This window comes from Fundulus heteroclitus, chromosome 19 (assembly GCF_011125445.2).
Source record: "Fundulus heteroclitus isolate FHET01 chromosome 19, MU-UCD_Fhet_4.1, whole genome shotgun sequence".
NCBI classification, from domain to species: domain Eukaryota; kingdom Metazoa; phylum Chordata; class Actinopteri; order Cyprinodontiformes; family Fundulidae; genus Fundulus; species Fundulus heteroclitus.
In genome coordinates this window covers 7,065,274-7,086,227 of record NC_046379.1, presented here as the reverse complement: position 1 = coordinate 7,086,227, position 20,954 = coordinate 7,065,274, and the positions used below count along the sequence as shown (strand labels likewise).

The window sequence follows — 20,954 nt, the reverse complement described above, 5'->3', positions numbered from 1 at the left end:
ACGAATGACGATGTTTGAGAAGCGAGAGCACCGTGCTTGGCATTTCTTAGGTATAGGTATGGCAAGTTCTTTTATCATATAAGTTTATGTAGCACTTTCAGCAACAACAGGGCTAAACAAAGTGCTTTACATTGTTTAACATGAGAAAAAACACAAAAAGTACATTGCAGCAGAGGTGGGTTATAAATAGTTAAATTTACTCAGTTACATTTAAGTAACTTTTTGAACAAAATTTACTTTTAGGAGTAGTTTTACTGCACTCTACTTTATACTGGAGTCATATTATGACTCAAGTATCTCTACTCTTGAGTAAAATGTATAGGTACTCTACCAACAGAGAGTAACTTCGTGAATAAAGAACATACTTGTTTTAACCAAAAAACGCACCAGAGAGACCATAACCCAAAGTTTATGTTAAAGTGAGTATTCATCCATCCCTTTTGAGGGGTGCTGGTGCCTATCTCCAGCTGTCAATGGGCGAGAGGTGGGGTGCACCCTGGACAGATCGCCAGTCTATCGCAGTTAGTGAGAATTTTAATGTTTTAAATCAGCTGATCTCATTGAGCCATTTGGAGGTCAAATGAACGCGTAGTAAACAGCATATTGTCATTGGAAGTACTTTGCACTATTCTAACAAACTGTATGCTTAAACTACTGTAAGTGTTGCTTTCAGGTTTGTTAAAAAATTATTTAGATAAGTTTCTTCTGCCTGAATTTGTTGTGCTGTTGTTATTCTTTGAATATTCTTGCATTTTTGTCTTGAAAATACCAGAATTTGCACATAACCTTATGTCTGTCGGATTACATAATTTTAAAATATTAATTTGGCTGTTATGATTAATCACTCAGTACTTGAGTAGCCTTCTTGCTGAATACTTTTTTACTCCTGAGTAATTTCCTGGCTAACTAGTCTTTACTTGAGTAATATGTTGAAGTAGTGCTACTCTTGAGCAGGGGTGCAGCCAGGAATTATAGGCCCTATGACAAAGAAATCTAAATCATCCCAAAACCTTATATAAATATGTAAAAATTTATTTTTGGGGGCCCCTGTCAGTCAGGGGCACGTGGAATTGTCCTAACCTTTCCCCTCTGTATAACACCCCTGCTCTTGAGTACAGTTTTTGACTTCCCACACTGCATTGCAATGTCAAATTTTGTGTGTGAATAAAAAAATATCTTCATTGTGGAGATTTTTGCTGTTTTATCATTTGATTTACATGTTTTGAATGTTACGGTTCTCTTAAAATTAAATCTGGTTGGTTGGTTGATCAGCCTACATATCACATAAACACTTTTTTATTATTTTGTAATAAGTTTTCCTGGTAAAATCAGTTGCAGGGACCTTGAATCTCAGATTTCACTTTTATGGATTATATTTTGATCGAGATTAACTGAAATGTTCATATTTTAAATCATGATGCGTCTGAAAGTTTAAACTGATAAAATACTCAAACGGCTTGCTCTACATAATCGTCCCATTTTTACCAAAACACAAATATCTTGCGGAGCGGCGCCCTCTTCTGGTAGCTAGGGGGAGTTTCACCCGTCTCCTTTGGCAACCAGACGCGCTGTGCCTGGTTACGAGCTCATGGGCCACCCTGGAGATGTTTTTAGGGTTCTGCGTTTCCGTAGAGTTATGTTACTCAATGATAAACCGAAGAACCGCTCCGAGGAGGAGGAGGTGGTTAAAAAACTGGTGAGTTAGACGTCTCTAAAATATGACGGCGTTTCTGCAGAATAAGAACAAAAACTCAATGTTCTGCTCTTAATGGCTGCATCTGGAACTTTAAACGTGTATTTTCCAGGCTGAAATGTTAAACAGGAATTGGTGCACATGTTTGAATTGTGGATTTGTAATCTAATCCCATGTAGGCCCATAATTATATATATATATATATATATATATATATATATATATATATATATATATATATATATATATATATATATAGCCATATTGCCATATTGAAAATCCACAATTCAAACATGTGCACCAATTCATGTGCACCAATTCCTGTTTAACATTTCAGCCTGGAAAATACACGTTTAAAGTTCCAGATGCAGCCATTGAGAGCAGAACATTGAGTTTTTGTTCTTATTCTGCAGAAACGCCGCCATATTGTAGAAACTATATATATATATATTTAATATATATATATATATATATATATATATATATATATACACTCTACTGCTTGGCTATAGCAGGCTGCACCTTGACAACATGATATTATAGCAATGGACACGTTTCTGGCATCGTTCTGATTGGATATTTAACCATGTTTTTCAATTGTTAGTTTATTTAAACAGTTTTTTTTTTTTTTGGCTCATACACTATTTAACCAATATTCCTTACATTTTGGACATGGGTTGAAGTCAGAGCTTACCATCTTTGTTCTGTTGAAACACGCAGTTGTGTCCATATTTTAACCATCTAGCTGGTGTTTTGCTGTGAGGTGAAGAAAAAAGGGTCATAGGCAAAAACTTTGTCATGCACAATGTTGTTGGTGATGAAACTGTTAACCCTGAAGATGGACTGAAACCTGCAGCTACTAAGTTTTACCAAAACAAACGCCTTATGTAGAAAACCTGCTGTTTTGAGCACAATGATAAGAAGTATGTTCAGAGGAGTCAAGGTTAGGCTTTCAAACCTGAGATCATTGTACCCACTGTCAAGCATTGTGCTGGCAGCATCATGCTGTGGGGCTGTTTCACTCCCTGTTAAATGGGTGTATAGCACAAAGTACATGGAATATGTGAAGATGAGGACTGTCTTATTCTTCGTCGTCTCAAACCAATCATTGGATGTTTGAAAATCAGACACGTTGCTGTTCCAGCTCATAACACACCTAATAATAAGCTTCTGGAAAGGCCTCTCTAAAACTGCGTTCCAATTCGGGTAAAATGTATAAATTATGATCAAACATGAGGCAGCTAGCCGGTTTAAATGAACTCTACTGATTCCACCAAGCACACTGGTAAAATATCTTGCCATATTGATGCCAGAGGTTTATTGAAGCTTTAAAAAGGGTGTGGCTGAAGCCTACGCAACATCGAACCAGATATTAGCTGAGTGTGTGACTATATTACAGCCTGTTTGAATTATTTGACTCAAAATAAATTTGAAATTGTGCCAAAGTGATTTTTATTTTTATTTTATCTGGGCAGTGCTCGGTGAATGGGCTGTCCTATGAAAAAATAGCAACGGAAGGGAGCAGCATCAGGTCACTGGAGATCTTCTTCTCTGGTTTCCCCCGGATGGTTGGGCTCTCCTGCTTCCCAAATCTCCTCCAGCTGACCATCGTGGACCAGAACATTAAAGAAATGGAAGGACTGGATTGCTGTCCGATGCTCCAGGAGCTCTGGATCGTTCAGTGCCATCTCACTGTGAGTTGACCAGAAATATACCCTCAACACGAGCAGAAACAGACCATCCAATAGGCCTGTGTGGACATGAAATATCCAGGGGACTCGTATGCAAAGGGTATGTGCATGCAGCTTTAACAAAAATGACCTGACTGTGGAGATGTGTTCCAAACCATAGACATTATATACGTAGACACGTCATTGGGCGGGTTCTGCCTATGCTGCGATGCGTCAGAGCGTCCGCCATCTTAAATGTGGCAGATCTGCAGTTACTCAGTCACTTAAACAGTATCAGAGGGACTTTAATCTCTGAATATACTTTGTATTCGTAGTATTTTTGTTTTTGTAATATTACAAGCTTATTTTCCTATCCCTTTAGCTTCATTCTCCTGAATTTATTCTCCTAAAGAATAAAAATATTTAAAATAATCTAACCTGGCCCTATTACTCCAGGAGTGAAATAATTCTGCAAACTGTGACTATTCTGGAAATGTTCCCTCTTAATTCTCATAATATGACGTTTTTCTCATAACATTATCACTTTTGTGGTTTTTAAAAAAAAATATATATATATATTTTTAACTTTACTGACCTTATATTATTAATTTTACGTCTTTAATACTCCCCCAAAAGGTCTGTTCCTAAAGGTTCACATGTGACACGGTTTTATGAAATAATGAAGACCACAATGTTTAGATTTAACAAATCGATCCTTATATTCATAACACACACACACACACACACACACACACACACACACACACACACATATATATATATATATATATATATATATATAGAAGGCAGATACAAGTAGTGAAATAAGCCAGAATACATTTCCATGCAGCACAGGAATGAGGCATCTTTTCTGATTCACGTTCACAATAACAGAATTCAACTTTTTTTCTGCCACATACAATATGGCGGTGATGTTGACGTGCGAACCTGCGCCCTATGACGCGTCTACGTATAAGATGTCTGTGTTCCAGACAATCTACAGTAATGCAGTTACCGGCGACATCTAGAGGTTGTTGCTGGTGTAAAAACAACTAATATGCATACCAGAGACACATGATGACCAATTAATGCATTCATGTGTTTACAAGTGGATATTAAAGCAGGTAATATGTGGTACAGAACACCTTTAACAATGATGCCCTTAGTATTAGTAGTATACTGCAAACTATGTAGTGCAAAAGGGATTTCTGGACTCAAGGCTCTTCACCTTGTCTGGGTTCCCTGCGTGTTGGAGCGAAGTTCGGACTTGCAGCAGGAAATACCCAGGAGCTCTACGCTTTCCGTACCCATACAACTGCTGACCAGACCCGGTGCTCCTAATAACAGAGGCCTTTCAGAGGGAGCTGGCAAACCGCTCAAGGTGGAGCTAGTCAACCCTGAGTCGAACCCCATGCCGGCTAACGATAAAGCACTGTTTGCCCCAAGAAATCTTTCTCCTGCTGTAACCAGAGCCATCTACGGCACAAACTGTCAAAGCCCATCTCACAGGAGGAATTTCTCTAAGTAAACGTAAACCATTTTTATTTCATAGTGCATAAATTGGATGTGGTGTGCAAATTTAACCATCGTTTTGGTGCGGTGGCCTGGCTTTAACTCTCGGTGTGAGGATCTCATGCTGTCTTTTCAGCATCATAGTTCAGTGGTTAGAGTTCCTGACTTCACGTTTTTTACTGCACATTTGCGTTTATTTACAATAACACCGAGTGCGATCCATGTAAGCGGTGAATAACTAAACAAATACATGTCTGATGTTGCATACAAAATAAACCGACCGGGTTTTTAACAGTCTCTTTGCCATTTAGGGGTGTCTTAAGCTCCTCATCTATAAAGCTTCAATTCTTCCTTTTTTGGATGCATCTAATAAGTGGTCTTTTAAAACCCTCAGACAAATGCTCGCTTTCCAAAAACTGCAAAGATTATTTTTAAATGTCTTCTTTTTCTTTTTTTATACACTTCAAAAATGTAATTTTAAACTACCTTAACTTAAACGGTAAAAAAAATATTTCGATTTTAGGTTTTTGAACCTTCTCAAGGTCAAAATGTTTGACTCAACAAATGACTTATTTAATAAAAATATTTAAATAATCTCTGCGTAATATTCATTACTATAATTTTCATTAGATCTCAAGACGTTGCATGTTTTGATTTGGGGGAGCGGCGCCATCTGGTGGACAAATCTGGGAAGCAGCATCCCTTTGAATCCTCATTGGTCAACCTGTTTATGTGTGAATGCATGATTGGTTAATTGGATTTTTGTGTGTGTGTTTGTCTGTTCTGTACTTTTTTTTTTAAATTGTGTTTTTAATGACCCTGATGAAGACCACAAGCTGAAACGAGTTGGCCTGCTAATAAAGTTGTTTCCTAGTATTTTATGTTCTGCCGGAGTCTCCTCCCTCTCCATGCACCTTGGGAGTCAGTGAAGTTGTTCCATAAACCTTTGGAAAATAATCCTTGAATAAAAAAAATAAATAAATAATAATCCTTGAAAATAAAAACCTAAATAGTGTGAAATCTGATTTCTCGTGTGTTAAATGTGCAATGTTTCTGCAGGAAATCCACGTGTCTTTGTACATGAGGCTGTTAGATGGTCATTTTGGGTGAATCGCTGAGATCGGAACATTTTACAAGCATTGTAGGTAATAACCCGCGTAACGTTTTCTTTACCGCAGGAGATATCCGGACTGCAGAGCTGTATCCAACTGGAAAAACTGTACCTGTATGATAATCAGATCCAGGAAATAAAGAATCTAGAGCTGCAAGGCAACCTGACAGTCCTGTGGCTCAATAATAACTGCATCACTGAGCTTCAGGTTGGAATTAAGAATTATCTTAACGTCTAAATTCAATCTATGTTTTCTCTGACTACTTCTGTCATTTATCTCCAAAGGGGCTGAACACAATGAGCAATCTGAGGGAACTAAACCTTTCTGACAACTTCATTGAAAAGATTGGTGGGGCTGCTGAATCCTCCTTTCTTTGTTACGTTTTTATGGTTTTACGGAAAAAAATATTTGTTTCATTTCTCTCTTTATTTAGGGCACAACCTTGATCCCAATGTCAACCTTGAGATTCTCAATCTGTCCGGGAACAAGATCCGCTCCTTTAAGGTGAGACTGAAAACCAACACATACCCTTCAGATTCTTTCTCCTAAAAGTATGCTTACTTATTTTTCAAATCTTATTAAAATCCTTGGTTTGACAAAAGGGCATTTCTAATTTTTTTGTTGGGGTCTCGGCCAGTTCAGATTTTTCAAATAGTTTCTTGCAACAGGAAAAGGATGTCAATGGAAGTGCAGAGAAGTGTGGTTTATAATTTTACCACGGCAGTAATCTCCAGAGATGAAGGTTTTTTTTGATACTGTAGCGTCGTGTCGGCCGGACATTTATAGTCAGACGAAAGTTTTCCTGTTTTCTGCTCCACAACATTGACTTTGTTTGCCCTTATGCCACTTTGTAACTAATTTAGCGAGGGACACTGGCCATTTAAAAAAATCCATTTATTTACTGATTCATAAAATGCTTTAAAAGATCCAAGTATGCAGACTAAAGTGCACAACAATGAGATTATATCCTTCAAAAAGATCACAAAAAAACATTTTCAGTTTTAAAAGAATGTGCGAAGAACATTAAAAGCCTTTCTGAACATCTGCATTTTTAACTTGCTTTTAAAAAGACCCGGTTTGGTGGGTCCAGAGCGTGGTTCCCACCACCGAAAAGTCCCGGTCACCTTGGAGTTTAGGCTCAATGCAAGTCCTTGATTTGAGCAGATAAATAAGATGATTTGCCAATGGAATAAGATTTCAGGAACAATTCATCTCCATCATCTTATGTCAAGTGCAGTATATCTAATTTTCCTATTTTAGGGGTCAAAATACTCCTTCCATTGGCAAATAATCTTATTTACCCGTTACACCAACTTTAAGAACATTTTACTTGTTTTTAGATCCGTTTTTGCAGTGTAAAGACTACTGGGTGATGCGTGGACGTTGGGAGGTGTTTGTTAAAGACGGGTGGCTGCCTTCTGGACAAGCAGATGGTCTGGAGACACAGAAATAGAGCGTTACAGTAGAAGAGTGTAGAGCTGATAAAAGCCTGAACGGCCTTCTCCAGGTCAGGTCGACTTAAAAAAAAAAGGCTCAACTTGGGCCAAAAGACTCGTCCTGACCAAAGAGTCAGTTTGACTTTTAAAAGTAAAAATCCTTGTAAAACATGTCTGACTTTTAATCTAAAGAACCATGTTTAAACTTTACAAAGCACTGACATCTGAAGTTGCACTGCTGTCAAATAAAAAACATTTAGTCTTTTGTTCACAGTGGCATTTATTTTGGAAAGTGCATCAGTTCACCTCCGTACTTTCCGTTCTCAGGCTTACAAGGTTCCCCTTTGTTCTAAAAATGTCAATATGATCATTAAGGGCAAACACTCCTATTTTAGTTTTAGCCGTTTACATGGCGTATCTGCAGAAAATAAGGTATTTGTCCCAGAATGCATTATCCGGATATTTTTATTTAGGTTTTTGGGAGATGGCTTCTTCCTTGCCGAGTGGCCTTTCAGCTTGTCTGTACATGAACCAAAGATCTTTTGGTTTAATTTTTTTTTTTGGGTTGGTGCATATGTCCCAACTCCATGGATGAACCAGACGTGTAGCAGTCCACGATTCTCTTAATTTGCCTGATTTGATTACATTTTCCCATGATTTAACACAAGAAAGCAGCATATTTGTGGTGTTAAAACACATCCACAGGTGTGGCTCTTTTTAATTTAGATGTTCTAAATTAACCTATCCGGCCTAAAACAAAAAACACATGAGAAGAAAAGGTTATTTTGTTTAAATAGGGAACAATTGTACATGCCTATCTCTCATTAGGAACCAGAGTTGGACAAACTGAGCTGTTCTGCTCTTGGTCAGAAGAGATTTTCTGTTATTTCTGACTGACTGAACAAGACTTTCCCTTTTGTACTGAGCAGAACAGCCAGGCTTTTAATCACACATTCACAAATAAAGAGCTTTTATCAAAATAGTTCAAGTCCCCTAAAAGGTTTGTTAGCTTTGAATGTTCGTCATGCATTGAGCCGCATTCAGAGCCCTGTCGTTCCGAGCACACAGGCGCGTTGTTTTTTTATCAAGGTCATCTCCACAGCGCGCAAACTTTTGTTGATCTTGATTTGATCGGCTTCACGCCGCAGCTCTTTTTCTTACATTTCACCTTTTCTCCTCCAGCTTCGCGTCAAGGAATGCAATTATTGCCTTTGTGCAGAGACATGTCTAATAACTGCAGGGTCAGAAAAGAGGATTTCAGTCCCTTTGTCGGCTCGTTGTGACTTCTCTTTTCACTGCGAGGTCCAACAACCTTTTTTTTCTTTTTTTTTTCCCAACAGCATCTCTCTGGTATTTAGACTGAGTTGTCAGTGTGAAGCCAACAAAATAGAGTCTATAGACTGGTTCCCACATTCATTTATTAGGCATGTTGTGTAATAATTCAAATTACAGCACAATATCTTTATAGGTGTCATTATGTGAGCAGCCTAGAAGTGATTGAAATCTGCAGCCCAGTCCACATTTACAGCGTTGCTGCTTAAAGAAGAGTAAAAAGCCTTAGAATAAATTATCCTTTTAGCGAAGCGGCATAATCTTACACTGAAAGATGAAGGTTTTGCAGTTCTCTGCTTTGGCGATGTCCTGCCGTCCTCCTCCACTGTGTGGAGAGATAAACTCAGTCTGTCACGGCTCTGTTTTAAACTTTTCAATCCCTGCTCTGACTGTAGATGTCAACAAGTTTAAGCCAGGAGACGTTTTCTTACAGTCAGCTGAATTTTGAAAATCAACAGACACTGCCTTGCTAAAGTCATTTGTCCTCTTGGCTTTCCCATTTTGAAGAAATCTTATAGGAACAGGTGTCCCCTCCTATTTACATGCAAGGGTAACAACAAGTCGTTGATTACTAAATAAGTGTCTTAATGCTGATTAACGTAAAAACATTAATGGTGATTCTGATATATTTTTTAGGACTTGTCAGGAGTATCAATAAATGTCGTTTTTCTTAACAAGCCCCCTTCCTACTAAATAAATATTTTCAAATTAAAGCTTTCATCTTTCTATAATTTTTACTGTCAGATTTTCCTACTTTTTTTTTTACCCAACTCTACCATTAAATGGGAAGTGGCCCATTCATAATATAAAAGTAGTTCCCATTAAAAACCATTACAATTCTGGATTATACTTATGTAACATATCAAATTATTTGAAAGATTTTAATTAAATTAACCCTTGCCTTGATTTGGTGGGGAGAAGGATTCAGGACAATGATTTTAAAGATTGTCCGTATGTGTCTTTAATAAGAAAGGTTCAAACTAACACGATGAGAAGTACAAGAAGCGAGAAGCTGGGTTTCAAAATACTAAGTTTTTTTTTTTTTAGTGGAGTGAAGTAGGAGACACGTTCCGTCCAATGTGGGTAGCCGACTAATAACTGCACTGAAACTACAAAAAGAGCATTAAAGTTAGAAAGACCCCAAACAGGTCCAGTGGTTATGTAACTCAGTTCCTTTAATTTAGAAGTCTACAATGTTTTTAAGAGTCAGACTCCTGGTCTAGATCACATCTGTGGCTGTTTGCTGAACCCGAAATCTTTTCAGTCCCCGATAAATCAGCACCTCATGGACATCAGATATTATCCCTATTCCCCAGAGTCCATCACTGAGAACAACCATTACCGCCCTATTGCACTAACTTCATTAGATAGGAAATGCTTTAAAAAAAAAAACAATTAAAAATGACATTGTGTCTCGCTCACATCAGTCCTGCAATCCTGCAGAAGGGTTCATGATTCTGTTCTCACTTTGCATCCTGGCTTTATGCATCTCGAGGCGGCTAAAAACCATGTCTAAATCTTATTTTTTTAATATGTGTTTGGCACTAGTGGCTTTCATTTGACAGGAGAGAGGGTTGGAAGACACACAGCAAAGGTTCACTGGTCGGGACTCAAACCTTGGATAGTAACATTAAGAACTGAAGCGTGCTCTACCCCTCCACCATCACCACGTTTTGTTTTATTTTTTTTTTTTAATTTGTCGTCAGCGTTTAACACAGCTCTGCCTCAGAAATGGGCAAAGAGATTTGATCCTTTGGCTACTTAAATTTCTTCATCAGCTAGTTCAGCGAGTCATGGTGGGAACTTTGTGTCCTGGATAGCAGACTGAAGTGGGACAAATGCGTTGAACCCTTCCAGATGAAGGGATAGCAAAGACTCTCTGAAAAAAGCTGGATTTATGTTAACTGTAAAACGATGAAGATGTTTTACAGGGCTTTTGTGGAGAGGGTCTACGTCCTCGTTTGGTGACACAGTAGAACCATGTTCCACTCCCCTCCATCACCTCTCAGCTCACCTTAATCTGCTTCACCTGCTGATGCCAATTAGCATCAAGTCTTTTCACCCATTATGCCGCCTATTTATACCTGCCTCCCACTCCCACAGTCATTCCCTGCCAGATTGTTGCTTCTCACTGCCTGCATGAGTTTTTCCCCACTGTTTGTCGCTCAGCCAGCTTATCCTGTGGACCTGTGCTTGCCCTGCCCCCACTAGTTGGCTTTTTTGGACTCGTCAGCTGTATGCTCTGGTCACAACCTTGACTGCTTATGTTGTTTTTTTTTTTATTAAGTTTTTTGTTTTCCCCTTCTGTACTGTTCCTGCCTGCAGCATATCTGAATCATCAGCACCTGGGCTTTTAAAAAGAGCCAGCCTCTGTTACCGTCACCCGGTCAGCCTGTTCACGTCTCCGACTCTGCAACACGCCTTTTAAAACGCGACACCGTGTTCTGGCTCAAATATCGGGTTCTGTTCGTACAAATCATTACGGGTAAAAATGCCGACCACCATCAATAAGCTGCTGGGAATCAGTTTGGGTAAATTGAAACACATCTATAAAAACATTGACCCCTTAACAAGACAAAGTGTTCCTGCGGATCAGAACCATCCACTCATTACTGCTTTTAAGCTGATACCCCCAGGCAGAAGGTGGTGCTAACACCCTCACACTGATCAAGCATGTGGTGACAGTGGTAAGAAATTAGTCACTTTTAACAGTTAAAGATAAAGTCGAGGTAATGGCAGCCGCAGCTCTGTTGGTTTACCTGACTCCGCCAGATAGATTTGCTCCGCATATCCATCTGGAAACCTTCCGTTGAAGTAATTTTGGGAAGGGGCGAAAATACTGGTTAGCTGATTGGCCTATGTTGGTGATAGACGGGCCAAATAAACCAATCAGATTTGTTGTCGCTCGTAACAGAGCGACGACGAAAACACAACCACAAGCCAAGCTACTCTTGCTGCTGCAGGTAAAGGTCGTTAGCTCAGCAAAGAAATACTCTGTAATTCTGATAAAACTTGCTCGATAGCCACGCTAACGCTAGTTTCATCGGCTGAAGCCGCCATGTTCTTTAGACTGAACTGACGCGCTTCTCGTTGCGTCACACCTCAACCCGCCTCAAAGCCAACGCTGATTTGACGTTCGTTTGGTGAACGGCTCCAAATTTTCTTTAACGGAGAGTAGCCAGACTGATCTGCGAGTGAAACCTTGAAACCTCGCAAGATCAGGATGGTCTCACGAGGCTATCTGTTGGTGGCCTCTTCTTGGAGAACTCCTGGGAACAAATGTTGGATCTGAGAATAATAAACACGCCTGAAAACAGAACGGAGGTCTCATCCTCTCTGTGCTCTTTGTGTTCTTCTGCAACAGGAGCTGACCCAGCTGGCCCGTTTGCCCCGTCTTAGAGAGCTCTCTCTGAACGATCCCACCTCAGCTCTGAACCCAGTGTGCCAGCTGTGTAACTACGCCACGCACATCCTTTACCACGTGCCGGGCCTGCAGCGACTAGACAACTGGGACGTCTCCTGCAAGCAAGTCAAGGACGCAGCAGAGGTATTGAGAGCTTAGATAAAGGACGTTCATCTCAAGCAAGGAAGCTTATTGCTATAAAATGGTTGAGGACGGAGATGCACAAAGCTGAGGACAGGCTGGAGGTCACGTATACAATGTACATTATGGAGAGACTAACTAATGAAGGTACATTCACACATAATTCGATTTACTATGGAAATGTAACAAAGCAATGGAGAATATGTTATAATGGGGTGCATGACCCTTTGAAGTATCAATTAAATTTTATTTATATAGCGCCAATTCATGATACATGTCATCTCAAGGCACTTTTCAAAGTCAAAATAAATCAAATCCTCCAGATTGGTCAGAAAGTTTCCTCTCTAAGGAAACCCAGCAGGTTGCATCAAGTCTCTCCAAGCAGCATTCACTCCTCCTGAAAGAGCGTAGAGCCACAGTGGACAGTCGTCTGCATTGTTGATGGCTTTGCAGCAATCCCTCATACTGAGCATGCATGAAGCGACAGTGGAGAGGAAAACTCCCCTTTAACAGGGAGGAAAACCTCCAGCAGAACCAGAACCAGGCTCAGTGTGAACGCTCATCTGCCTCGACCCACTGGGGCTTAGAGAAGACAGAGCAGAGACACAAAGAGACAGAAAATGAAGGTCAAACCAGGTGTACCTACTATGAAATAAAAAAAAAATACATAGAACAAAACAGTAAAATATGAACAACAAAAATGCAAATTGGAAACAGGATAATTTAGCAGAGTGAGAGAAATATACCCTGATGTCCTCCAGCAGCCTAAGCCTATAGCAGCATAACTATAGAGAAAGCTCAGAGTAACATGAGCCACTCTAACTATAAGCTTTGTCAAAAAGGAAAGTTTTAAGCTTAGTCTTAAAAGTAGACGGGGTGTCTGCCTCACGGACCAAAACTGGGAGTTGGTTCCACAGGAGAGGAGCCTGATAGCTAAAGGATCTGCCTCCCATTCTACTTTTAGAGACTCTAGGAACCACCAGCAGACCTGCAGTCTGAGAGCGAAGTGCTCTGTTAGGAATCCATTTAAGCATCACTTTCTAAACAATCCTTTTGTATTATGTGGTAAATCCCATCTGTGTGTTTATCTCTTCTTCTCTGAAGTCTGCAGTTATGAAGAAACTGATGTACTACAACATGCGCGTTCGCTCTGCTCGAAGGAAGCTGACAGAGACTCGGGTTGCTCTCGCGGAGAGGAAGAAAAGTTTGATGCAGCAGCCGGAGGAACACATCAGAACCCTCAGCCACGCTCTCAAAAGTGTAAGCACCGTTAGACAACCACAGCCTCTTTATGCGACATGCAGGAGAGGCTACACTGCAAAAACAGAACTAAAAATGAGTAAAATTTTCTTGAAATTTGTGTATTTATCCTTGATTTGAGCAGGTAAATAAGATTATCTGCCAATGGAAAGAGTAATTTTACCCCTAAAATAAGATAATTAGATATAATGCACTTGAAATAAGTTGATTGAGATGAGTTCTTCCTATTTTAAGTGCAAAAATCTTATTTCATTGGCAGTTTATCTTATTTACCTGCTCAAATAAAGGACAAATACACTAATTTCAAGAAGATTTTAACTTATTTTAGTTGTGTTTTTGCAGTGTAATGGTTCCGGTGGTGTGGTTCCATGTACACAGCAAAAACGGATCTAAAAATAAGTGTTTCTGTCCCAGATTTGAGTAGGTAAATAATATTATCTGCCAATGGAATGAGTATTTTGACCCCTAAAATAAGATTATTAGACATCCTGCACTTGAAATAAGACGATGGAGATGAATTGTTCCTATTTTAAGTGCATAACTCTTATTCCGTAGGCAGATTATTTTATTAATCTGCTCAAATCAAGGACAGATACACTAATTTTAAGAAAATCTTACTTATTTTTAGTTTTTGCAGTGTATGATGACCCATTACGCACGTCATAGATGTTTTATTCACGTTGTTGGTGTCTCATATTAACATTCATGGCATTATCTGAAGCATAAAGACAGCTACACAGACTGTGTGTCATTCGTAGCTGGAACAGGGACTCTCCCTGGTGCCGTGTGGTCCTAAGAGCTCTAGCTGTAAGATGGAGACTGAACCAGATGGACCCAGCGACCACGAGGACGCCCTGACGGACAGAACCGACCTGAACGCTGACGGCAGGGATCCCGCTGTGGAGCACAAACTACTCCTGAAGATCGAAGCGCTGAGAGAGAGACTGCAGCGATGGACCAGGAGGATGGATGAGTAAATGCTCCTTAGCGCTGCTTTGTGTGTCGAGCAGGAGCGTTTCAGAACCTCCTGGAGCGTTTCAGAACCTCCTGACTCTACCTGCGGCCTTTACTAAACATGAGAATCGGTACTTTGTGTTTAGGGTTCAGGCCTGGTATGAGCAGGAACTGCTCCAAGCCAGGGAGCAGACGGAATATTTGGTGCAGTTTCTGTTGATGGAGCTGGAAAGTGTTGGAAACATTCGCTTGGAGGATGGCTGCTCCACGGATCCCTGGTACTGATTCAGAGACGATACCTGGATCAACAACCGTCATCTAGGTCACAGCTGCTCAGAGAAAGTCTCCTTGTTTTCCAAACCAACAGGTATACTTCCTGCTGCAACCTCCTGCTCTCCCGCTTCTCTCCGTCGGATTATAAGAGTTTTAGGATCACCGGCGTGAAGGTTAGCAGAGTTTTCCGCATCCACAACAGTACTTTGAGGCTTTGCTTTGAAGAGAAACTTCACAGCCTTCTTGCCAGCGAAGAGTCCGCCGCCGTCTTACAGTGAGTAAACGACTAGATGCCTTCAAATGTTTGCATTTCATTCTGTGGATTAAAAGACAGTTGTTTTTTTTTTTTTTTTTCAAGCAGGAATTATAGACGTCGGCTGGAATATTTATTCTACGTAGCTGACCCTCAAAAATGCGAGAAGGAGCAAACTTTGTGTGTTTTGGAGGAGGGTTTCAAACCCACACACTGTCTGAAGGTGAGCTGAGTTGCTGGAAACAGCCGCCTGGCTTTAGTCACTTTGTTTCAAGCTGATTTATTACAATAACAATAAAGAATCAAAGACAGTGTTTTGCAAAAGTCTTCATACTTTTAGTTTGTGCCATCTTGCTACCAAAAACTTCCATGTCTTGATATAAAATAAGAGTTCATAATTGTGATGTAGAAGGAAAATTATGCATGATTTCAACTTTTTTTTTTTTATCTTTCAAAAAGCGTGAAGTGCATGAGACCAAAGTTAACATTTTTGGTCTACACACAAAACATCACCCTAAACACACCGTCCACATGGTGTAGCATGGCGGTGGCGTCGTCATGCTGTGGGGATGCTTCCCTTCAGCAAGGACAGGAAAGCAGAGTTGAAGGGGAAGATGGGTGGACCTAAGTCTGGGATGATCCTGCAAAAAGCTTGAGACTGGGGTGAAAACTTACCTTCCTGCAGGTCAGCCCCCCTAAACATACAGCCTCAGCTACAAATAAATGGTTTAGAATCTTGTTTTGGACTGTCCCAGTCAAAGTCCACACCTTTTAAGTATTAAGAACCTGTAAGACTTAAACTTGATGCTCACAGACGCGCTCCATGCCGTCTGAGCGAGATTGAGCTGTTTTGCAGAAACAAATTGGAGGGACTGCAGTCTGTAGGGTTAGGGTAGCTGAAATTAAACGCACCGCACTCTTTTCAGACTCTTATTTGTTAAAAAAAAAAACGTGCGGAAACTATGTGAGAAACTGTAATGAACACACCCAGAGGGATGGCTCAGGGGAATGTGCAGTACTAGTTTTTATCCACATGTGTGTTCAACACGCAGGAGAAAAGCTCCGTCCATCTTCCTGTGAACTGTGACCAGATGGCCTCTCCCTGCTGCAGATACAGCAAAATGCTGCCGCCACCATGTTTTATTGTAGGGATTGTGTTTTGCACGCAGGCCAAATAGTTTCGTTTTGTTTGCAGAACGACAATCGCATGCCGAATTTCTTATTTGTACAAGGATTGCAAAACCCTTATCCCCAATGCTTTGGTTGATTCACTATATCTATCATACTGAGCATGTGCGAATAATAAATGACGTTTATTGCTCCAAGCAACGACCACTCAGAAAGGTTGTTCCTGTAAGATTTTCTTTTTTTATTGCACGGTCTTTTCTTGTTTAACTTGCATAATTCTGACTCTTGTTTTTAGGTTTTAGAAAGAAAGGGTGCAGTCCATTTATCCAACAGTTTAGCTGTGGCAGAACAGCCCAGAATCGACTTTGTGCTGCAGCAGGTCAGCCAGTGTAACGCCACGCAAATGTCAGATAAAATCCCTTTCCGGCACGGTGAGGCGTTTTTTTTTCGGTACATCAGCTGTGTTTTCTCCTCTCTGTCTGTTTAAAATGTTGAAGTCTTGTGTTTCCCTTCTAGGTCATGTCATCGTCTGCAAAGTGTTTGTGGGTAACAGCATGCCTATAAGCGACGAGGGCCTGGGAGACATGAGGAGCTGTTCCAAGGTCTGCTCTGTGTACCGCAACCTGGACGCCAAGAGCAGATCTGCGTCAGGTGACGGTATGCAGCGAACCCGACCTGTAGAGTTACCTTTAAGTCTGGAGCCGGTCAGTCTCTGTGGATCTGTTTGTGTTACTTCCTCAGACAGACCCAGCTCTGCTAAAACACCCCCAGGTCCTGAGGGTAGGACCCCCCGGCGAAGGCAGTGGTTTGTATTTGACCCCGAGCTCGTCCTGCCAGAGTACATCATACATTTTGAATACATCGCAGCGGTAATTCATGCATTTGTCTCCCCGATTAATCTCTGATCTTGTCCTGCACCTCAAATATGACCACTATCCACATTAGTATTTGGTTAAATGTTGGATATTTAGCCTCTTCTCTGGACAGAATCAGTAGAGTTCATTGATAGAGTTTGGTTTCCTGGCTGGGACCCGGCTTTTGAACGGGATATTTCTAACAGGGTGTCAGAGTCCTGATGTTTCTGAACCATTTAGGAAACCTTCCTAAACTAGCTTTGGTGTTTGGGATCCGTTTCCTGTCCCAAACTGTACCCATAGTTTCCAGTTCATAGCTGCCATGAACTGGAAACTGCTGGAATACCAGTGTGTCGGTCCACAGTGAGTTCAGTTTACTGTCACTGAGGACCAAGAAGGTGCTGAATGAGAAAAAAGCTCCTGCTCCAAAGTGGGCACCTTCAAGCTATTCTAAAATGTCTCACTGCCAACACGAAAAGCCAAACGAAAAAGCTTCTCAAGAACGGCTTGATGGTAAGACCACACAAGGATTTACCTGTTTGCCACAATCACCAGACGTTAAGGTGATGTTTTCAGCCACGGTACCAAGTGTCAAGCACGGTGGCGGCAGGTTCATGGTCTGAGTCGGTTTTTTTGCCAGTGTTAATAGTGAATTCAACTACGTGGATGGAATAATAAAACCTAAGTGCTCTTTGATGGCCACAAAAACTATTTCTGCATTCAGACTGAATGCAATTTGAGCATCAAAAAGGCGTCTAGCGCCTCAACTGGGACCCTTGTGCTTCTGACGCTCTGACCAAAGTCTGGACAAAGTCTGATGCATGTTGGGAGTAGCTACCCTGTTCTTTTTAAGTTCGAGGAAATATTTACAGTGGTAAAAGTTTTGATAACCCAAGATCTGTATGCTGGTGAAGATTCTCAGTCATCCAGATCATCGTCATTCCAAAAAAAGTAAAAAACAAAGCAACTGGACTTGTTTTCCGTAGTTCCGTAGTTGAACGAAACGTCTTCAACTACGGAAAACAAGTCCAGTTGCTTTGTTTTTTACTTTTTTTGGAATAACCCAAGATCCCAACTTCCTGGCTAATCCACCTCCAGACAAGGTCCTTTTTATTACCGTCTCTGTAGTGATAGCTAGTCTGATCATAGATATAAGGATAGGCACAATTAGAGGCGATGAGTTTGTCCTCTGTTGTCAACTTCCTGGCTTTTTATGCTCCTTCCATCCCATTGGATAATACACCACTAGGTCACATAGCGGGGTCTCTCTGATTAGTTGACGGTCAGCGTCCAGCTGCAAAAATTCAGATTTTCTGCCACTTTGGATGCTTGAAATCTCAAAACGCGCCATAAGACCTCTCCACACTCTGAAATGAGCGTCCACTTTTATGTAAACCAGACACCCCTGATGCTCAAATCGCATTCGTGTGTTCGAGGTACAACTAGCTGAAGGACATTTAACCATAGTATTGGGGGTGTACGTGTCTATTTGACAGTGGATGTGTAAACTGATTCTGTTTAGATCAAGGAGAATCCACAATAAATTCAAACCTATTCACCAAAATCTTGTTTTTAAAAAACTCTCCTGTTGCATGTTGTAAAATCCAAAATCAATAGCGATGAGTTCATGACTAAAGGAGTTTAAAAGCTGCTCGGCCCAAATCACCTGGAATTAAATCCATGTTGTGTTAAATTGCTAAATTCAGCTCAAACCTTATGTCTTCAAACCTCAGCTAAAACCCTGAAAATAAACACGTTTCTTCCCTTCATTACCGGCAGTTCTGTATCTGAACATGTTGCTGTGCTGTTGTCAGAACAGAGAAGAGCAGGAAGACGTTTGGTCGGCCGAAGACGGCGCCGCCCTCAGCATGGAGCCCGTTGTGAAGCCGCAGCCCAGACTGCCGGGCCTGGATGAGAAAACGCTGCTGAGTGCGGCTGGAGCGAACATCCTCAGCCAGATCACTGTGAGGCTTCTGGCTTTGAAGGTCCTTTAACTCTTTTCACGTCTCTCCCAGCGATCTGACACCGACGTGTTGGATCTGCAGGTTCTCAACCTTCACGGCAACAGTCTGAGCAAAATCAAAGAGATTTCCAGCCTCTCGGCTCTGAGGCATCTCACCATCAGCTTCAATAAGTTCACGCGCCTGGATGACGTCTCCCACATGGTAAACATAGCCGCATCAAGTCACTGAGGGTTTAGCGACACAAACGGGGCCTGATTGGATGATTTTTGTAGCAGAACGCTGTGGAAGCTGAACGAATAAAAACATGTCGCCTGTTTCTGTAGCCCAGCCTGGAGGTTTTGGACGCCAGCTTCAATGATATAGTGACTCTGGAGGGGCTGCGGTGTTTAGGGCGGCTCCGACAACTCGACGTGAGCTGGAATAAGCTGACCAGAGCCAGGGAGGACTCGGCCGTGTTGAGGAAACACACTCCTGTTTTGCTGGAACTGGACACCAGATATAATCCATGGAGCAAGGTGCAGACCAGGGATGGAAAGTTTGATGCTAAAGACGCAAGATTGAAAGCATGTATGAATGTTTTTTTTTTTTTTTTTTGTTCCCGTCAGCCAGAGGCAGTCAGAGTGACCATACTAGGCCGTGTTACAACCCTGACACACCTGGATGGGGTCATGGTAACAGAGGAGGAGGCAGAAGAAGCTCTTCAGATGACTACTGTCTCCAAAATTAACCAGGTCAAGGTGTCGTTGCCTTATTTTATCGAGTTAAACAAAACAAATCTACGTTTCTGTGCATCTTCTGTTTTTAGCCACACTTGGAAACAACATTTCATGTGTTGTTAACTTTGCCACCTTTTCAAAGTTTTCACCAGATGATTGATTCCTTTCATTGAAAGCTTAATTTACAGCGTTATTGTCATCCCTGAGTTTTACATTGTACCAGAAAACCCTGAAGGAAAATGTCCAGATTTCAACCTCAAGCACACTTTGGTTATGCAGCTGCACAATGATTGATCCAAAGCACACCAACATGTCCACCTCTGAATGGCTAAAAACAAAATAAAGGGTTTGGAATGACTTAGTCAAAGTCTGAAGTAAGTAGAGGAAAGCAAATGGTGAAGGGTTTATGAAAAATACAATCGAACCTTACAGGTGTTGAATTGGGCGTACAGTACATGGAAAACAGACCGAGGAACGGGCAATGTAACGGCAACGAGCTATGAAGAACCAGGAGCTTAAATCCTGAGGGAGGAGTGGAACTATATGAGCTAACCAACGGGAAAAGACTAACTCTGATCTAAGAAGAACAACTCCAAATTCACAGAGAACAGAACACAAGAATACACTAAGAAACTAAACACATAGGCATTAACCAATATGGAAACACCACACTGACAATAATGAACACGGATAAATTAACTGAAAACGGCAAAACCTATAGAACATAAACAAACAAGAAAATGAAAGCCAAAACCCAAAACAATTAAAACAATTATGCAAAGGAGAGCGGGTCAAAATGTTTCCGCAGTGAAGTAAAAGATTAATTCAGCCAGCGATCAGCTTTAGAAACAAGTTACTTTTATATACAGGGCCACGTTGCCTTGGACTTACTAAAGTAAATTAATCATTTATAAACTGCCTTTTTATTTTCTCAGGTTATAAATATTATTACTTAATACTTACTTACTTAATAAACTGCCGCCCATTCAAGCATTTTGTTTTGCAAATCCCAACTATACGGTATTTTTTTCATGCACTGACAGCTGTTTATGTGCAATAATGTATTTATTCTTTCTGCTGTCTATGTATCCATGTATAGTTTGTACATTTGAATTATTCTGTGGTGACAGAAGGCTTGAGCTCAGAAATTAAAGTTTCTGAGCTCAAACAGGAAGGAGGAGGACTGTGTTTTTCTCATTGTAATGTACAAATGCATTGAGAAATAAAGTTTTTTTTTTTTTAATTGCTGGTAA

General features: G+C 40.8%; 1 protein-coding gene across 1 annotated transcript in view; it reads left to right on the top strand.

Moving 5' to 3' along the window:
• Window positions 1-1,573: 1,573 nt before the first annotated feature.
• lrrc9 (leucine rich repeat containing 9) overlaps window positions 1,574-20,954 on the top strand; it is a 33,818-nt gene continuing 14,437 nt past the window's right edge. The window contains exons 1-18 of the mRNA XM_036150765.1: window positions 1,574-1,696; window positions 3,169-3,387; window positions 6,054-6,194; window positions 6,272-6,335; window positions 6,421-6,491; window positions 12,120-12,302; window positions 13,404-13,559; window positions 14,318-14,532; window positions 14,660-14,791; window positions 14,881-15,060; window positions 15,148-15,262; window positions 16,463-16,598; window positions 16,684-16,824; window positions 16,909-17,036; window positions 18,836-18,985; window positions 19,067-19,186; window positions 19,309-19,500; window positions 19,591-19,716. Coding sequence (XP_036006658.1) covers window positions 1,589-1,696; window positions 3,169-3,387; window positions 6,054-6,194; window positions 6,272-6,335; window positions 6,421-6,491; window positions 12,120-12,302; window positions 13,404-13,559; window positions 14,318-14,532; window positions 14,660-14,791; window positions 14,881-15,060; window positions 15,148-15,262; window positions 16,463-16,598; window positions 16,684-16,824; window positions 16,909-17,036; window positions 18,836-18,985; window positions 19,067-19,186; window positions 19,309-19,500; window positions 19,591-19,716 — 2,577 coding nt within the window. The 5' untranslated portion in view covers window positions 1,574-1,588. The remainder of the gene's footprint in view (window positions 1,697-3,168; window positions 3,388-6,053; window positions 6,195-6,271; window positions 6,336-6,420; window positions 6,492-12,119; window positions 12,303-13,403; window positions 13,560-14,317; window positions 14,533-14,659; window positions 14,792-14,880; window positions 15,061-15,147; window positions 15,263-16,462; window positions 16,599-16,683; window positions 16,825-16,908; window positions 17,037-18,835; window positions 18,986-19,066; window positions 19,187-19,308; window positions 19,501-19,590; window positions 19,717-20,954) is intronic.